The 18,253-nt window shown below is 41.9% G+C and overlaps 1 protein-coding gene across 1 annotated transcript; it reads right to left on the minus strand.

Moving 5' to 3' along the window:
- Positions 1-170: 170 nt before the first annotated feature.
- Positions 171-17,980, minus strand: hsd17b12a (hydroxysteroid (17-beta) dehydrogenase 12a). Its single transcript, XM_040026387.1, has 11 exons — positions 17,678-17,980; positions 8,739-8,785; positions 7,503-7,578; positions 5,665-5,772; positions 4,685-4,749; positions 4,449-4,493; positions 3,986-4,020; positions 3,042-3,123; positions 2,824-2,889; positions 1,958-2,107; positions 171-1,815 (listed from the first exon to the last, which is right to left on the minus strand). Exons 1-11 carry the CDS (start codon positions 17,844-17,846, stop codon positions 1,675-1,677), a joined length of 984 nt encoding a protein of 327 aa, XP_039882321.1. The 5' UTR covers positions 17,847-17,980; the 3' UTR covers positions 171-1,674.
- Positions 17,981-18,253: the final 273 nt, after the last annotated feature.

Here is an 18,253-nt window from a genome sequence, read left to right on the forward strand (position 1 = left end):
TTGTCACGTTGTGATTTCTTATCACAGATTTTTAACGACTTTAAAAGTCGTTAAAAATCTGCAAGACCAAACACCAGGCAAGACACTGTGCTATCTGCTAAAGCTTTTATTAACAAACAGTAGAAAAGACAAGTTGCAATCAGCAAGATTAATGTAAACAGTGCATTTTGATGTAAATATTCCAGTTTGGATCTCTACGAAATAAATGGCGCTAGAAAAGCCACTTAGTTGAGGTACAGCTCAATATGGGGGGACTGATTTGGGAAATAAAGAGAAACAGTTCCCCCATTTTCACAGCCAACATTTGGTGTCATTTGAACCAGTCTTCATGTAAAAATGTTCCACTTTGTCATTTCAACTCTAACTGGATGTAAATTTGCCACACAATGAATGATCTATCCAACATAATCAGATAAAAAACAGTGGAAAAAAACAACACAAAAAACTGATTAGAGTAGTAAGAAAAAGAACAATTCAGTAGTTCCTTTGGACGTAGCACCAGTTAACATCCTTTCATAATAAATGGAACCATTAAGCACCCGTTCACAAAATCAGACCATGTCCATCATTAATGCCAGAAGAAAGGCACTTAACCATCAGATGCTTTGGCTTACAACAAATATTACACTGATGCAATTAAAAACCCACCACAAAGTGTCATTTTAAACATTCAATCAAAAAAAAAAAAAGAAAGAAAGAAAAGGAGGCAACATAAGATGAGCTCAGTGGTGCAAATAAACTGGCACAACAGAAAGCAGGCACTGCCATCATTTAACAGCTCAATGATTTGTAAATAGAACTAAGTTAAAAATTTGTTGTTGTTGTTTGTTTTTTTTTTTTTAAGTCAGAGTTTGGCTTCTGTGTTCATACAAATATAAAATAAATAGATCATAAATACCATTCAGCCACAACATTTAAACCACCAAGTAAGGTGAATAAATTTGATTATTTTTCCACAATATAAATTTTAAACATTTATGCAGACCGAGCATACCCCTAAGGCCCCTAAAGCAAGACTGTGCGTCCTGCCATAATACATAAACCTGCTCAGGAAAAGTTCAAGGAATACAGGATATAGACTCAGCCTTCAAATTCCCCAGATCCTTATCTGAATGAGCATTCGTGGTTTATGCCAGAAAGACTGACACAGACGCACCAGTCCTCAACCCACAGCACTAAATCTGCAATTCAGTGGTCCCATGTCCATGCAGACAGTCTGGAGCAGTTTTAACAGCACAAGATATACCTAATCAATTTTCAGCAAGTCGTTTTAATGTTGTGGCTGATTGGTTTAGCCTATATATGTATATAAAAAGATGCCCACCACCATTTTCCACTGCTTACAACAGCAGGGTTAACAAATCCCTCTGTTTTTGGCTGTATCATTTCCACCATCAGTGTCAGTGACTAATATCAATGTCCTTTTCCAAAAGCAGCATTTTATCCTCATTTCACTTCCAAGCTTCTTTGGTCATGTCTGCCCAGATAAATATAAGGATAGAAGGTTGCAGTTTTAGTCAGAGCCACACGTGCCCTGATGTGCAAATTTACTGTAGGCACAAAAGGTGAAATCTCAGGCAACCCTGGCGGATAAATCATACACATTCCCCTCTTCCTTAAATGCTGCAGTGGGTCACAACAATGTGGCTGCTGGCAGCATCATCAGCCACAGTCCTATTCAGTTTTCAAACTCTGTCCGTTCTTCTGCTCTCGCAGTTTCCTCCTCTGCAGGTATCCCGTACGCTGCAGGCGGTTCATTGTGGCTCCCAGGAAGATAACAATGCTGGTTGGAACCAGCCTGGTGGTCACCCAGCCCTGGATTCACAATTAAAATGAATTTAAACTGCAACTTTAAAATGTGTTCAGCATTCAAGCTTTTAAAGAATTATTCATTTGGGCCCAAACATTTTGCACATCTATCAACATTACTAATTTTGTTGAGGTTGCCATCTCTTACCATGACAGCATGAGGGAAGTAGCCATTGGTCTGGCTTTGCAGACCCACAGTGGTGAGCTCAGCTGCTACATAGCGCTCTGGGGTGGGCTTGTCCAAGGTGGGTTTCTTGATACGAGTCATTTTAGTGACCACAAAGAAGGGGAGCACGCTCTGCAGGAGCAAGAGGGAAAAAAAAAAAGAAAAAAAAAAAAAAGAAGCAAGCTTAGAAAATATGCAAAGCACTCCCTGCAGACTGTTTAAAATCACGAAAGCTAAACTAACTTCGGGTAAGCCATATTTAATATGTAACATGCTCTTTAACCCAAAAGACAAAATCTTTGCTGTAAAGTGATGATTTGGAATGCAAGGAAAAAACAAAAGGCAGACCCTGAACTTTGTGTTATACTTAAACTCCTATACCTGGTCCAACCACAAGGTGGCACATGAGTGAAGACTACAGAGTTCTAAAAACAGAACAAACAAGCTTTATGTGGAACATCAGGTTTAAAAAAAATGCTTCTCATTAAAAGCAGAACACTTCTGTGTGTTCATTTCATTACTCTTTCAATGAAGACTCTTTGAAAAAAAGATGTTTAACTTTGTTATTAAAAACTTAAGTGCATTAAGATTTCCAAAACTTGCAAGATTCTGTTTCAAGAATAGGGCTGACTGACTTTGGTCTAACAGCCACTCCAGTCTTTACTTTGTGCCCAAAAGAGTGAAGTTCAGAAAAGCTTTTAATGACCTTTACATGATTTTGTACAACATTTTTAAAAGTTAATGGGCACACACGCTGACAAATAATGAAAGCTCCTAGTTAGTCTCTCATAGATCATAGACTCATATCCAGGCTTCAATGATTGTCATGTTTCTCAGACTCTACTTACCTGGATGAGGATCCCCTGACGTCTGTACTCCTCCTGAAGGCCACGAGAGAAGAAATCCACAAACGCCTGCACGAATGAAAGATCGCCAAAATTACTAAGACAGTCCAAAATATACACGAAAAAAAAAAAAAAAAAAAAAAAAAGTTTGTGTGGTCATCTTCTCATTTCCTAGAAAAGAAGTCTTGCCTCTTTAGAAGTGCCAAACACACTGTACATACCTTGGTTGCAGAGTAGACAGTGAGCAGAGGCAATGGGTACATGCCACTGGCAGAGGAGATGTTTAGGATAACACCTTTGGACCTGGGGAAAACACAGGAAGGTAGATGTTGAACTTATTTTGTATGTGAAATGAAGATGGCTCTTTTTGGGCTACAGCACAGAGAGATCATCAAGTTCCAGGAACAATCATCACTTAAAATTACACATTACAGGGTTGATTTTTACTTGCATATTTGCCACATCAAAACAAACAAGCAAACAAAGCCTAAGTCAAACCTGGAATTTCAGTATCATGACAATCCTACATTAAAAAGCTTTCCTGAAACATTGATCACAGATCAATGGTTACACTTTAAGACCTTATTTTTAACCATCAAATCCACAGAATAAGATTTTTACCCGTGGAAGCCCTGTGTCTATGCATGCTTATTGCACCGACAATTACAAAGTGATACCACACACACACACACACACACACACACACACACACACACACACACACAGTGTGGTAGTGGCTGTTTGCGTTGCCATGGCAGCCGGTTGCTGCAGTGATGTAGTGGAGACGCTCCAGCCTCACACGGCACCAAATGTGCCTGCACTACCATTGGCTGGCAGGAATCACATGGGAACACAGCAGCCAATCGGGTGGGAAGAGCACTTTGTGTGAATTGAAAGCTTGTCAGCATTGCGAACAAAGGAGGAGAGGGAAAGAGATGCAGTCATGGAAAATGCTAGGTGAAGATTTCTTGTCCCCCCCCCCAAAAAAAGAGCCATCTTTTGTTACAGTCATCTCCTAAATACTGTTCTTAAAGAAAAGGGTGGAGGGGTGTTGTTAAATATAAAGATTCCCTGAGTAGCTCGGTGCCACCATCCATCATTTACTACAGGAATATTTTGACTGCAGTAATGTCGCAAAACATGGAAGCCCCATCATATAACTCACCTCTCACACATTCTTGGTAGCACAAGACGGGTCATCTAAAAATAATAACACAAGTTCAGTGAAAAATCAAAGACAATGACAACTTAGAAGGGGGGGGGGGGGGGGCAAAACAGAGGATAGACTTTTATTTAAAAAGAAATACTAAAAGTAGGGAGAGAGAAATAGAGAGAGAGAGAGGGAGAGAGATGCGTGGGTGGTGAGCACAGACAGCGTTGGTGTAGTTCACCGTTGCTTTGGGAACAACTGAGACACTGCAGGTACCATGGTAGGAACAGCAGAAGAGGAAAATGAAAATGAAGAGAACAATGACAACAGGGGGAAATAAAACCTGAGCCATACAAAAACTAATCCAAGCCAAAACAAACAAACAAACCCCAAAACACCAAGTACATTCATAAGTGTATGTAGTTTGCAATCACTGGGCTCAATCCATTTGGAAATTTTTTCAGACAAACACACTTACCTGGCATACTGAGGTCATGTTGACGTTGATCATATTTGTGATGAACTATAAAAAAAATAATTTTTTTTTAAAAAAAGCGCACCATTTGTGTTGATTGCCTGCTCTTAGTTGTAGAAACAAATACTTAGTATGTCTTAAACGAGCAGGAAAGACTAAAAATATTGGGACTTTACACTTGCAATCACAGAAAACATGCAATAACTGAAAGTTCCCATCTTTAAGTAAAGATTACTCACATTATCCAGATCAGGAATGTGGAGGTAGTACTCCGGGTAGGGGTAAGACACACCAACATTGTTAACTGTTAATGACAAAAGGGGAGCAATCATCAATTATTCTGCTATTTTAATTCAATTACATATAGCTGGAGAACTGGAACCACCTCAATTATTCACCACTAGGTGGCAGCAAAAGCAAAAAGGTAGAAACGGGCATTCAACTCCACAGTAGACACAGCCACACCTTGTAACCAGTAGAGCACAACTGGTATCATAAAAAGAACAAAGGGTTCCTTAAATGTAAAGCTGAAAATGACAGTGTGAATTCTGGAGCCTAAGCAATAAAGAAAATTAAAAAAAACAAACAAAACAACAACAACAACAACAACAACAACAACAACAACAACAACAACAAAACAAAACAGCTGAACCACTTGAGATGTCAGTTTAAAAACACTTGTTTTGTGAAACACATGAAGATTAATCTTAGGACAAACAAAAGAAAGGTGGAATATATGAAACGAGTCCTTGAGTAAATTATTATGAAACTATGCTGAAGAGGACCCAACACCGCTAAACATGACTGAAAAGCAAGTACAAGTTGCCAGCTTTGCCCTTAATGTTAAACTAAAAAAAAAAAAAAAAAAAAAAAAAAAAAAGTGCCTAAACCTGCTCTTCAGAAGAAACGAGTTCAGACCAACTTCATTTTTATTTGATTCGCACATGCAGAACGTAAGTATGAAACATCTGCCTTCACCAAAATCTTCAATATCAAGTTCAAATTCTATAATAAGCACGGCTTGATAAACATCACACTCACATGCTAAGGAAGCAATTTATGATGACTGAATGTATATGATAGGGGAATGTCCATTTTTTGTTGACATCTAAAGAGAAGCTGTGTAAAGTTGTCTACAGTAAAGTGAAGATCAAGGAAGCCTCTTAATGCTGTCCTCATCAAAAGGTAAAGAAGAAGAAAAGCTGCAGTCAGCCCTTACCAAGAACTCCAATCTCCAGACCAGCCAGACCTTCCTCAATCTTCGAGTAGATGTCAGTCTTGCCAAAGTCAACAGCAATAGTCCTGGTCTCCACTTTAAACTGCTCCTCTGTGAAGCAGACACACGTTTCAGTTATTCATAGTTAGTGATATTTAGGAATGGAAGCATAACCCCCCCAGAACCCAAAACAATTAAAAAAAAAAAAAAAAATCCAAGTTGTATTGAACAAATTGTGTGACAACAAGTTTTAAAAAAAGGCAAGGAGGATGCATGACTTAGGTTTTGTTTAAAAGCATTCATGCAAGTGGGTGATGCCTTCGCATCAAATATTCATATTATGTCTCACAAATGATCCAGGACTTTGTTTAAAAGCTCATTACACAGCTCAACAACAGTGCAGCCCTGTGTCTCAAAACCTTCAAATGAACGTAGATAGCAGCATGAAACCACTCTGTGACAGATCAACTGCAGAGGGCACTGTGCACCAACAAACCAGCCTGCTGGTCTCCCCCTCCATCATGCACCCTCCCCTCCATTCCTTCGTCATGTTTGACGTGCCTGCTGCAATTAGAATTTTGTCCAAAGACTCGTTTAGCTGATAGGCGGCCAAGGGAGTTACAAGAGGAAAATTCCTCTGATGTGCCTTGGCCAAAACCAGTAGTGTGTCAGTGTGTGCAGTCAGACTTGAGACGAGATTTACAGGGGGAAGAAAAAAAAAAAAAAAAAAAAAAAGGAAGCAGAGGGCCTCTCTGAAAAATGTTTATCGACTTCAGATTATCATTAGCCATCATAGCTACTGTCAGTGAGATTGCTAAACGCGGCTGGTGATGTGGTGATGAAGCACAAATATTAATTCACTGATTGCTGAACAGGATAAGTAATTTGACGTGGTTGATGAGTGCCATCGAGAGTCAAATGAAATGACTGCAGTGAGGAGAGGAAGAAGAAAAAAAACAAAAACCCATGACGATAGGTGGGACAGGGTGGGTTGTCTTGGTTACATGTTAAGGAGGGACATTTTTGTCAGATTAATCGTGAGGGAGGAGTGCCAGAGTTTGGCACGCTGCACCCTGCTCGTGACTACCCATCAGCCCCCTCTGTGGACTTGAAGCACGACAGGGGAAATTGCGCTGTGGGAGACGTCAGAGACATTGAAAGAGAGTTGCAGAGAGGACACCATTAAACAGCAAAGGGGGTGGGGGTCTCTGTTTAGATCTGGCAACTGGACAAAATAGGAGAAGACAAAAGTTTTTATCCACCCACACCCAAAATCATACGGACACTCATTTACCATTCATCATGGACTCAAATATGGGGAAACCTCCTCCGTGTGAAACATATTGCAACAGGAATACGTTTGAGAGTTTCCTCAATCAGGCCAGATATTTGACCAATCAGCCTTAATCCACACAATGAAATAAAACACACCCTGCTCTGTTCGCTTACAAGTTGGTCAGTGTTGTAGCAGAGTAAACCTTGAGTTGGCAGGGTGCATTTGGAGTGTGATTTCACGATTTGGAGAACAAATCTAAATAGTGAAACTGCTCTCAACAATGCTACAGTCTGTAAAACAAATTCTTTTGAATATGCACACTAGTACCTTCCCCAACAAAGTGAAACATTTCAGATCTTTGTTTTAAAATAAGTAAACTTTCTGGCTAAAGTGCAACTCCTAATTTTCAATATCTAAACACTTGAGGAAAGGAAATCCTGTAGCTGACGGCCCGTTAGGCAGCACTGCGCTGTCATACACGCATCCTCATCCCACTCGCTGTGCTCTCAACCCTGAACAGGTTGAAGAGACAAATACACACACGCACACTTTTATGCACACTTACCAATTGACCTGGCCACATCATCCAGCTTCTCCTGAGAACGACTGATCAACATCATGGCAAATCCTCGACGAGCCAACTAGAGCACAAAAACCAGTTAGTGACACAAGTTCAACCATACTTTCAACACACAGAGGACAATGTCACAGTAGGTAACAAGCCATTAGCTGTAAATGTTTGTTCTGTAGCATTGCAGATGAATGCAACAGATTTTGTTAGTCTATTATATTCTTCCATTCAAGATCATCTTCTCAAACCTGTCATCATTGCTTCCACAGCAGCTTTTTAACATCTCTCCGGAAATTCTGTTTGTAAAACCACTTTCACTGCGCACAGTGATTTCTTGGCACACAAACATGTGCAGAGTACACAACCTTGCTTTAAATAAATTTAAGGTGGAGGATTGTTGCTGGTGATCAGAACTTCAACCATGAGCAAAACGTTTTCAGCTGAAGAACCCACAGAGTTTCCAAGAGTTCAGATAACAAATCAGGTCGGAACAGCCTTTAAACAGCAGTAATTTGGACTGCTGTGACTACAACTGTGTACCACACAAAGCTTAGAAGGCAAATTTGTGTTTTATAATATAATAAGAAGGAAGGAAGGAAGGAAGAAGGAAACCCAGCATACAAAAATAATGCAAAAAGTATCCAGTACAAAGACTCAAACTTTCATATATGAACACATTTGTACTGTCAACTGTTGTGAAAATCCTTCCAACTAAAAAGGCTTTAGACCAGCGATTGTGACAATTCAGATCTTTGTCCTGTTGACCACTTATGTTTGTTGCTTCTATAGCACAGGTCGAGCCCTTGGAATGAATCCGGTGTGCATCTCATTATTTTGAACTGATACACAAATAAAGTAGCATTTCTAATAAGTGCTTGTGCACAATTACCAATATACCTAAACATTTAAGGAACAAAATGCTGCCCGTCACTGCATGACAGACAACAAGACACATTGTAGCCCTAACAGTATGAGTCAAAGGCTCTACATGACCATGATACAGCTGGATCTCCCACTCTGTTATGTGCGAAGACACGTGGCAGGGTAGCCCCTATTCAACGTGTGGCTGTTACCTTGTACAAGCACCAATAAGAGGGGTGTGTGTGAGAGAGAGGACTTTTACATGTTGATAGGCCTTTAAGAGCTCTCCCCTATGAGTGTACATGGTGTATGTGTACACACACACACACACACACACACACGAAATAAATAAGGGTTCGGGAGCCTCACCTCCTCCGCATAGGATTTCCCGATTCCATCTGTGGCTCCTGTCACAACTGTAGAGAAACAGAGAAGCCAGGATTCAGTACAGATTCTCTTGAGACAGTGACACAGCAAGGCCGGGGTCAAGTTGAATTGTATTCAAATAATGAGGAAGACTTCAGGACTGAAATAACTAGTTCCCCCAATCTAGGTAAACTAAATGGAATGAGCCACAATACATCATCAGAAGCAGCAGGTGACTGCAAAACGGAGTCAGTCTGTCACCATGTTATCGGACGTCATCTCTGCATGTCAATCTCTGAACGACATGTACATAAGTCTGATCTATGTTGCAGACACGCCCTACAATACTATTCACCTGCCGTTTAGGGAGGCCTTGCTTTAAGTTCTATGACGACAGCTTTTACTTATCGTAAAAGCTGTCATCAAGTCCATTTTGACTTAAATGCTCACCGATTTTCAAATTAAGAGTATATGCACAAGGGGTGCATATATTGCAAATTGGAGGTGAAAGCAGCAAAAATAATATGGTTTGGCAACAGCAGAGAGGATCAACAACAAAAATAAATAAATAATAACAAGACAAAAAAAAATAAAAAATTAATGAAGAAATGCCAAAAACACAAGGAGACCACAATGCAGAGATTGAGGCTGATGTTCAAAGTGAGTTTTCCCTCACCTTGCCAAGCAAACGGTTATTTTTAAACCTTCACTGCCCATCAACCCCAGCCTCTGCTTGACTGATAGAGGATTTTGGGGGGGGGGGGGGGGGGCGCTGTGAGAGTGTGAGGGGTACTTACAAATATATAAGCACATAGTTGTAAATCATTAATATAATAGCAGGGCATGATGAAAGATTAATGGAGGCATAGGACATTCTCTGGCAAAGAGCTGGAAAAAAAGACAAGATGAGAGAGGATGCAGAGAGGAGGGAGCGATGACGAACATAGAGCAGGAGAAAGAGGAGGGGGAAGTGGGGTAGGGAGAGTGGCAGTGGTGGGGAGGGAGAGGAGGGATCCTAGGGGTGGCTAAAAATAGAACAGGAGCGAAGCAAGAGAGCGACTGAGTGAAGGAGAAAGACACGGAATAGGGATTGCAGTGGAGGAGAGGGAGATGGGGAGGGTAGAGGGGATAAGGGGAGTGAAAGGAGTGAGAGAGAGTAGCACAAAGTCGGAAGTGAAAAAGAGAGCAGGATCCCTGGTTATTTTTAAACGTCCCCCCTATGTTACGAATGAAATGCTCCCTAGCAGAAAAGCTTCAATGGGCATGGGATGTACCAAATCAGGCTCTTGATGCAGATGCAGGTGGCAGCTTAAAAAGGCAACAAGACAGCCACTGCAAGGTAAAAATGTCTATAAAAATATATTTTGTGGTACATTCTGAAACAGATGGGGTTTATTTCCTGTGAGCTACCGGTCTTATTCTTTTAAATAAAGCCATAAACGCACAATATAACAGTAAGTGAAAACATCATCCTTCCATGAGACGTGCTTAGCGAGAACTGGATCGGCAGCCTCTTTCCTGATGACCTTCATGCGAGTTTTGATCTTAGCTCTCATCTGTTCAAGTATAATGAACTCAAACAAAGATGAGTGTGAAACTATTTTAGATGACAGAAATGAGCACAGCTGGAGTTACAAGGTTGCTGGAGGTAACGGAGAGAGAAAGCTTTTTCTGAAACACCTTGCATCAACATTTGAGGAAAAGCCCTGACTAAAAAGGGGGGGAAAAAAGAAAAAAGAAAAGAAAAAAGGACGACAAACTGATAAGCCATGAAACCAAGAATGGCAAGAATGACAGCTGAAACCAAAGTACTAGATCAAACAGTTGAGTTTCAGTACACTGGGGAAAATTTACCCCACAGATGGGCAGCTGGGACATGAATATCATTTGCTTGCATGACTAACCTGCAGATGCAGATTACACTTGTATGCAGGAATGCATAAAAAAAAAATGCAGCAGAAATGCGTATGCATCAACGCTGCTTGAACTTTAACCTGAAAGAAGATCCTGTGCAAGAATACATTTGCATGCCTTACAAATGCACCATCTTTTGCAACATGACATTACTCATCTGATCTATCGCTTAGATACATGCGTTCAGGTTATGAATATCAAGCATTTCAAGAATACAAAAACCTTTAACATTTTTTTTCCTGCCCTTAAAACCCATTTGGCCTATATTCCCTTTGATGAGCAATGATTCTGGAGTGACAATTAGAGATTGGAAAACTAAAGTTTATAATGGTGATGTGATTTGTTTGCTGTACAGGAAAGTGGGAAGAAAAAAGGAAAAAAAAAAGAAGAAAAAAAAAAAGAGAAGAAAAAAACCCAAACTGTTTTATACTAAAGTCAACAATGAAAGAGAAAAATACTCAGAACTCTTTAAGGTCACCATACTGTGAATTGTGATTTTCCACAGTGCATCAGACAACCAAGTCCAACCTGCACACTTTCCCCAGGCCTTATGCCCCCCCGCCGCACTCTCCAAGTCCTCGTGCTGCACTTATGAATGACTATACTCCTCCCACCCATTATATAATAGGACCATTTTCTCAATAAGCATTTCCTAGGGACTGAGTGACAGTCAAATGTGTGTACGTGTATGTCTTCACCCGTGTGAAGAATGGGGAAGCTAGTACAGTGGGATGACGACACTGTTCTTCTGGTTTTAAGAGATTTTGTGTTTGAGCCATCATAAGTGGAGCTAAGCTGCATAACCTGAAACTTACAAGTATGGAATTATGTACGGAGAACACAATGTGCAAAGGACACAGTTCAGTCAGAGACACCCATGTGCCAGTGGCCTCCCAGCAGGAGAGAATCGCTCTTACGTGAACAAAAGTGACACACAGATGCAATTTCGCAAGGAAGGATCTACGCAAGCAAGCACGTGAGTGACCGTAACACTGACGCCACACGCTGGCACCATTGTGTGTGCACCACTGCTTCTCATTCAGCTCTGAACCCAGTCCCCCCCAGTGTGTCTTCCCCCACCCCACCCCATTTCAACAGCTCAGAGAAAACTGGTCCATCATGTAGGCTTTGAGGCGCCCTGACGGGGGCGCGTTTGCACTGCAGCTCTGCTGTGCTTAGTGCTGCACAACATGTCCTGAGGTATTGACATCCCCCAGCCTTTTCTGTCTCCCTCCCTCCCTCTTCAGCAGTGGAGCAGCCCTGCCACTGCCTGCTCACTATTTCGAGGGTCTAAAAAAAGCAGCAGGAGGAGTAAAAATAGCAGCGCCTGCACTGCCTTGTCTGGGAGCTGCCTGCTTGCCTGCCGCAACACCTGAATACCAACAAGATCCCCCACAACCATTGTCACAACAGCCAGGCTGCTGCTGCATCCCGATCTCTCCAACTGAAGCCCCAACACCAACTAAAGCACTGCAGGCTAGGGGGAAAATAAATAAAACAAAGAGGATATGGTGAGCGGCAGACAAAGAGCACAATGTCTTCATCTCATGATATTTAAAGGATCTTCGGTTTAGACTAACCTGCACTGCATGAGCTGTTATATGAGAGGGTAAGCAGCTGTTAAAGGACAAAGACACAACATCCAATCTTTATTAATATACCGATCATTCACTGGCACAATGAGAGTAAAATAATCTAGTTTTTAGGGGCGTTTACCTACATGGTGTAGTCTTATTTCATCTCAGAAAAATGAACTTACAGGAGGGCAAAACTAAAATAATTCCATAAACTCCCCAGAACCCTCCCCGCCACCAACACCAAACCCCCAATTAAGATTCTCAGTGAGGAGAGACTGCGGTCCTTGTATGCCCCACTCCTGTTACGTACTGTTATGTAATCTGTCGCACCCCAAACTTGCCTATCAACGAGCAGCCCCTCCTATGTCTCAAAAAAAAAAAAAAAAAAAAAAAAAGGGGACGGAGGGAGGGATGCAGCAGAAGAGCCAAAGACAAACCCGCCCCTTCCTCCAAAGTCTACATCCCTTAACCAAAATACCCCCCCCCCCCTATTCTCCACCCACACAGCTTTAAATAGCAGGGGAGGCAAGTCACATGGTTAATATAAAATAAGCTTGATCAGGGAGAAGAGATGAGGGGAGGGTGGGTGTGAGACAGAGAGAAGAGAATGTGTACTTCAGAGCTGCCAAAGATAGAAGCAGCATCTATATTTGGGTACAGAGCAAAAAATAGTCCTGTCCCCCTCTCCCACCTTCAGTCACATGCCTTGTTTAAAAATCTATTTCTTTTCACACAAGTACTTGGTTTGAGACTAGGTGATTTCTGAGCTGGAAAAACTTTGCTCTTTGACCGTGTGCTGCTAAGGCAAGGATGGAATGTGCAGTAAGGAGATTTGTTTTCACCTTTCAGACAAAGCGTAAAGCATGTGTTTAATGGTATTAGTCCATTGGTACAAGGACAATGAAATAGCATGCTGTACATAACTAAAGTGAATTACACCCATGGTTCTATTGATAACTTTCAACCACTTGTATGCTTGATTACATCTTTAAAACAAGTGTAAATGTAGCAGTTAGTTGATGTACCCATCTTGATACAGTACATTATTGTGCATAGGTACAACCCAGAAAGAATGACACCCAAAATGTTAGCAGTTCATTTCAACAGACACTCAAAACTGAACAAACTGCCTCGCTGGCATGTTGGCTCACAACCAAATTACTGATGTAACCTGACACGAGGCAGTAAAACCAGCAACAAGAAATATGTTGCTGGTCCAGTATGGCGCTTTCAGATAACAGTTGCTGAACTTCACAATCTCTACATCTTGGTTACGTGTGCATGTCTTAAAATGTCAGTAATCTGGAAGGTGCTGGAGCTTCAGCTAGAAACACTGCAGCCAAATAAATGTAATTCATTCATATTTTAACATTTGGAGGGATTTCTGCTAGTTTTTTAAAGCTTAAGGGCTTTAAGTGGCAGTTTGAAAGCAGAAATGTTTAGTGGAGCAACAGAGAAATTTGTAGTAAAGTTGTCTAAGTTCTAGAGACGCCAAACAATCATGCAAGAATACAACTGTCAGAATTTAGTCGCAAATGGATCCAAAATACAGATAATATACAAAGAAAGGATCAGATGTTTAACTGCTCTTCTATGAGCCTCAGTTATTGAAACCCCAATACATTAATTTTCAAGTGATGCAGAATTGTGAAACAAAAATAAAACTGAAGCCAACATACTCAGAGGAATATACTGTAGCTATAAACAGACCCACTTGCTGTATGGGGAGCTGGGTGAAATGAAGTGAGGTGGGGGGGTTGAGATGAGGAAGATGCAGAGGATTTTTCTCTGCCCCCCCCCCCCTTTTTTTTTTTTTTTTTTTAAACCCAACATCCCTGGCTCAGGCACGTGTCACAGAGCGTGTTCATCACATGAACAGCAGTGTTCTCCTCTCCGCCCACACTCACACAAAGCAGTAAGGGAAGGCACATTCACAAGGATAAAGTGGAGACCCTGCCTCAGTTGAAACGCACACACACAAAGCTGGCTTTCATTCACACATGTGGATGGTTTTTTTTTTTCTTTTTTTTTTTTTTTAAAACATGAATGAAGCCTTATGTCTATTCACAAAAAATGCACTGAAGATTACTCTCCCATAATAATCAGCACTGAAACTCTGGTTTGCCTGCTGGGTCTGTTGATAAACTCGCAATCCCTGGTTTATTCTCTGAGCTGAACTGAGCAAAATTCTTGCATAAGTGCTGACCCAAGCCTTTGTCACTCATGTGCTGAGCTGATGAATGGCTGCATCCTTCTTATATAATGGGACCATTTTCCTCAATAAACTCTGCTGTCAAGGGAATTGGGGGAACAGGGCTGGAGGGGTGGATTCCAGGGCACATGTAACATCAGTATGCCCCCCCCACCTTTGCTTTAACAAAAAAGGAAAGGGGGGGGGGAGATGTCTTTGGTTCAGTTTATTTCCCTGTATCTACACACATGCAACAGGACCGACACCGGCTCCCTTACATAATACAGGATGCTGGGGGCTAAGACTGGAGGAGGGAGCACGGAGCAGAAAAACCAGAAAACCGAGGGCTGCTGCATGTTAGACTGGAAAGCTTCCCTACTGGAACTGAAAGCAATGCTAAATGCTAAACAATTTGATAACATTATACCACCAAATATTAAATCCTTTAAACTGTTATCAAATGCCTGAAAGGCAGATTTGTGCAATATGCCCCCCCCAATGAATCCACAAATAATCTTAAAACGCTGCTAAATAAAACTAAATAAAAGGGCAATTAAATGTAAATTTCAAATATCTTTTAGAGAGCTGCCATTCATTTGCTGAATATCTTTAACAGAACTGAGCTGTAGAGATGGTTCAGACTGGCAGGGGATGGGGAGGGTGAGTATGTGAAAACAGTGCAATAGAGAGGCTGGGGAAGCCGCCTTGACTCATACTGCAGCGCTGCTGTTCAGCCACTAGGAGTCCCATCCACTAAGGGGAAGACCACTGGCAGAGGAACTCCTGAGAAATCCCTGCTCTGCTCTGCATATGAGAGCTGCAGAGTTTTAGCCCAACACAGACAGCATGTACAGTGATTACGAGGAAACAAAACCTTACAAACTAATATCTGAATAGAAAGCGAAGCAAGCAAGTTCTTCACCTAAACCTACCTTGAAACGTTGAAACTCGTTTCAGCAGGAAATACTAGTCGCCTCCTCTGAGATTTTTATAGAAAGCAAGCCCGTTCTAGAAATATGCATCTAAAATAAAGTACAATGACCCCCTCCCCCACCAAATACAACTTCACATACGTTTAAGAAGCTATACGTTTAAATTGCATTTCTGATCAAAGACTTCAGTTCAGTTTCAAATGTGTTCTTAGACAAAGAAACTGTATATGACAGACGGAATATTCACTGTCATTAGTAAATAGAAACTCTAAATTCTCTAAAATGATAAAAGTTATAAATTCAGAGGACATATTGTTCTTGTAGGAAACTAAAACTGAACAGCACTACAGATTAAATTCATGCTGCCCAAATGCAAAGGGTATAAATAAATAAATAGTGATTTCCCACACTATCCAATAGCTGGAAGAAGGAGGACTTGTTGCAACAAGGATCTCTGAAAGGTGGGGATCGGTAGTAAAACGATGTATCATGCATGCGTTAAAGAAACCAGACCACTGCCTAAACTGGCCAAACCTGCACATCTGGTGTAACCGGCAGAGGCGCACGCCTCATCCCGATCACACATGCCCCCACCTCTCTTAACGCGCACACCTGTTTTCGTCCTGCCATCTCCAACCGTTGTGATTGGAAACGTACGCCAGACTTGTCAGACTGGTGGCACCAATTGGTTTCAGGGAGTGGCATGTTCACATCTTACGTAAAGCGTAAGAGAAGAACAAATGTGACGGAGTGGAAAAGTTCCGTAAGAATCCTTTCAAAAAAAAAAAAATCCAAAAAAAAAAAAAAATCCATGTAATCCTCTAGTTTACAGCATCCTTTACGCTCCTAACTCAGGAGCTTTACAAATAACGAAGATCACATTTATTTGAAACGCACAAAAAAAAAAAAAAAAAAAAAAAAAAAAAGGGCTGTGCTAGAATAAAACTGTATAATGAAGCATTCGAGGTAAATAAAAATGCAGGAAAAAGATTAATGCCAAGTTTAGTGCTGCACTTGATAACATACTGTGGGTGGGTGGGATGACGTGAAGGTGGCATTCCTATATGGCCAAAGGATGACGAAGCGATGAACAAGCGCATGACTCATCGGTGTGCACCGACATTCCTCCGCATATTCCATCAGAATCACTTAAAAAACGTGCATTAGTCGTTCTTAAAGGCATCCTACCGCCCTACCTTTGCGTCATACATTTCAGCCCCTCTAATGGCGCAAAGGGCCTCAATTAAACATACATTTTACAAAACTGACGGTTTCGTCAAGAAGTGCGCCACAATGTACAGAAAAACATCTGTGTGACTGAAAGAAAAAGGAAAACAAGCATTTATATTATCCGCCTGGCTTTTGGAGAGGAAGGGGGTAGAATATCGACCTATCCTGACGCGAAAGAGAGCGCCTGCCAAACTGCGCAGCAAGACGCTCCAGACGCAGCAGTCTTCTCCAAACAGGGACTAGAGAAGTGGGTCAAGCCATGGCAGGGCGATTCCTATGAGACAAGTCTCTATCAAACCATAACGCACTTAGGTATGACTCCGAAGTCACTTCCGTTTTGACAAAAACGTTTTTTTTAGTGTAAATTATACAGTCAAATCCAATAATGACACATTAATCTTATGAGAAAGATTTGCAAGGCAAACCGAAGGACAGGACAAGAAGACCTGATTAGTGAGAAACCGGCGACAGGAGAAATACAAAAAATGCCGCCAGTATAAATATGCTGTGGAAGGGGAACACATTTTTCAGGCACGTTTCAAGAATTACGGGTAAACCACTGAAAATGACATGCAAGATGATCTAGATGTAGGTCACGTTTTAATTAAGCATATGGGTTTGTCCTACATCATGCGGATGGGTTAATGTGGTTCAGTAGTGCTCCGGCTAAGAGCTCACCCACATAAAACAGCTCTGTGAAAAGTGCGCATAGCCTGCGCAATTTGGCTCCTGGCTCACCAATGTGGGGCATCCCCGCACCGTTCCAAATGTGCTTTGAAAACGCTGACTGGAGCCCCTGGCAGGAGACTGTGTGCTGTGTTTGACGTGAGAAGAAATGAAAACAATTGGAGGTAATAAGGACCATTATCTTCTCAGTCAATCAGCTGCTTACCTGCGCCTGTTACGCAACACCAACTTCCCCTTGAATGAATCCACAAAAAAAGAAAGAACGCAGTTTTTTGTGTGCCAGAGTCAAGTTTGCGCTCAATAACCTCATTCTGGTGCTCGAGCCGAGTCCACCTGCCTACTTCTGAGCTGCCCTCTTCGTGACCGTGAATGTGCTGTAGGTGGCTTGGAAATTGATGTGACCCTACTCACCTGCCCATTTGCCTAGCTTCGGAGACAGCAGCTGTCCATTTCCCAAAACCCAGATCCTAAAGCCTGTGAGCAGCCTGTAGAACAACCACAGCGTCAGGGAGGCCACAGTGAATGCACCGACCCAGAAGAGAGGCGTTTCGGCCCAGCTGATCATTTCCTCAACGTTCATCCAGTTCACGGCAGCGGCTCTCGGTGACTCTGCGTGTGTGTGAGTGTGTATGTGGAGACCTCAATTTTAGGCAATGTGCTCTAATTTCCAAGCCACAACGTGAGAGAGTCCCTTTATAAGGAGGTTGTAGCATCACACACACTCCCCCAACACTTGTCTAGCCTGATTTAAAGTGCGCCGCCCACCTCCTACTCTGCACCGCCCTTCCCTGTTCCTCACTGGCTGCAGTAGGTGCCCGTCGACTGATCCAGCCCCTCTATAGGCTCCTTTGCGCGTCAGTCAAAAGCAGAGCTTCCCCCATTCATTCGATTTTCTGTATGAAATGGGGTGGGTCAAAGGGAGACCGGGATGAGGAGTGATTGGACAAACATTACGGCAGCTCCCATCCTGAGTCAGGTATTGGCTCT

This window comes from Simochromis diagramma, unplaced genomic scaffold (assembly GCF_900408965.1).
Source record: "Simochromis diagramma unplaced genomic scaffold, fSimDia1.1 OVJJ01000293.1, whole genome shotgun sequence".
Classification (NCBI taxonomy): domain Eukaryota; kingdom Metazoa; phylum Chordata; class Actinopteri; order Cichliformes; family Cichlidae; genus Simochromis; species Simochromis diagramma.

Excerpts from the sequence above, each read along its gene's own strand:
- hsd17b12a (XM_040026387.1), bottom strand. The coding sequence starts at position 17,846 with ATGAACGTTGAGGAAATGATCAGCTGGGCCGAAACGCCTCTCTTCTGG. Across the intron at positions 4,021-4,448 it reads ACATGACCTCAGTATGCCAG|ATGACCCGTCTTGTGCTACC; the intron begins GTAAGTGTGTTT and ends TATTATTTTTAG. Across the intron at positions 2,890-3,041 it reads CTGTCTACTCTGCAACCAAG|GCGTTTGTGGATTTCTTCTC; the intron begins GTATGTACAGTG and ends TCATTCGTGCAG.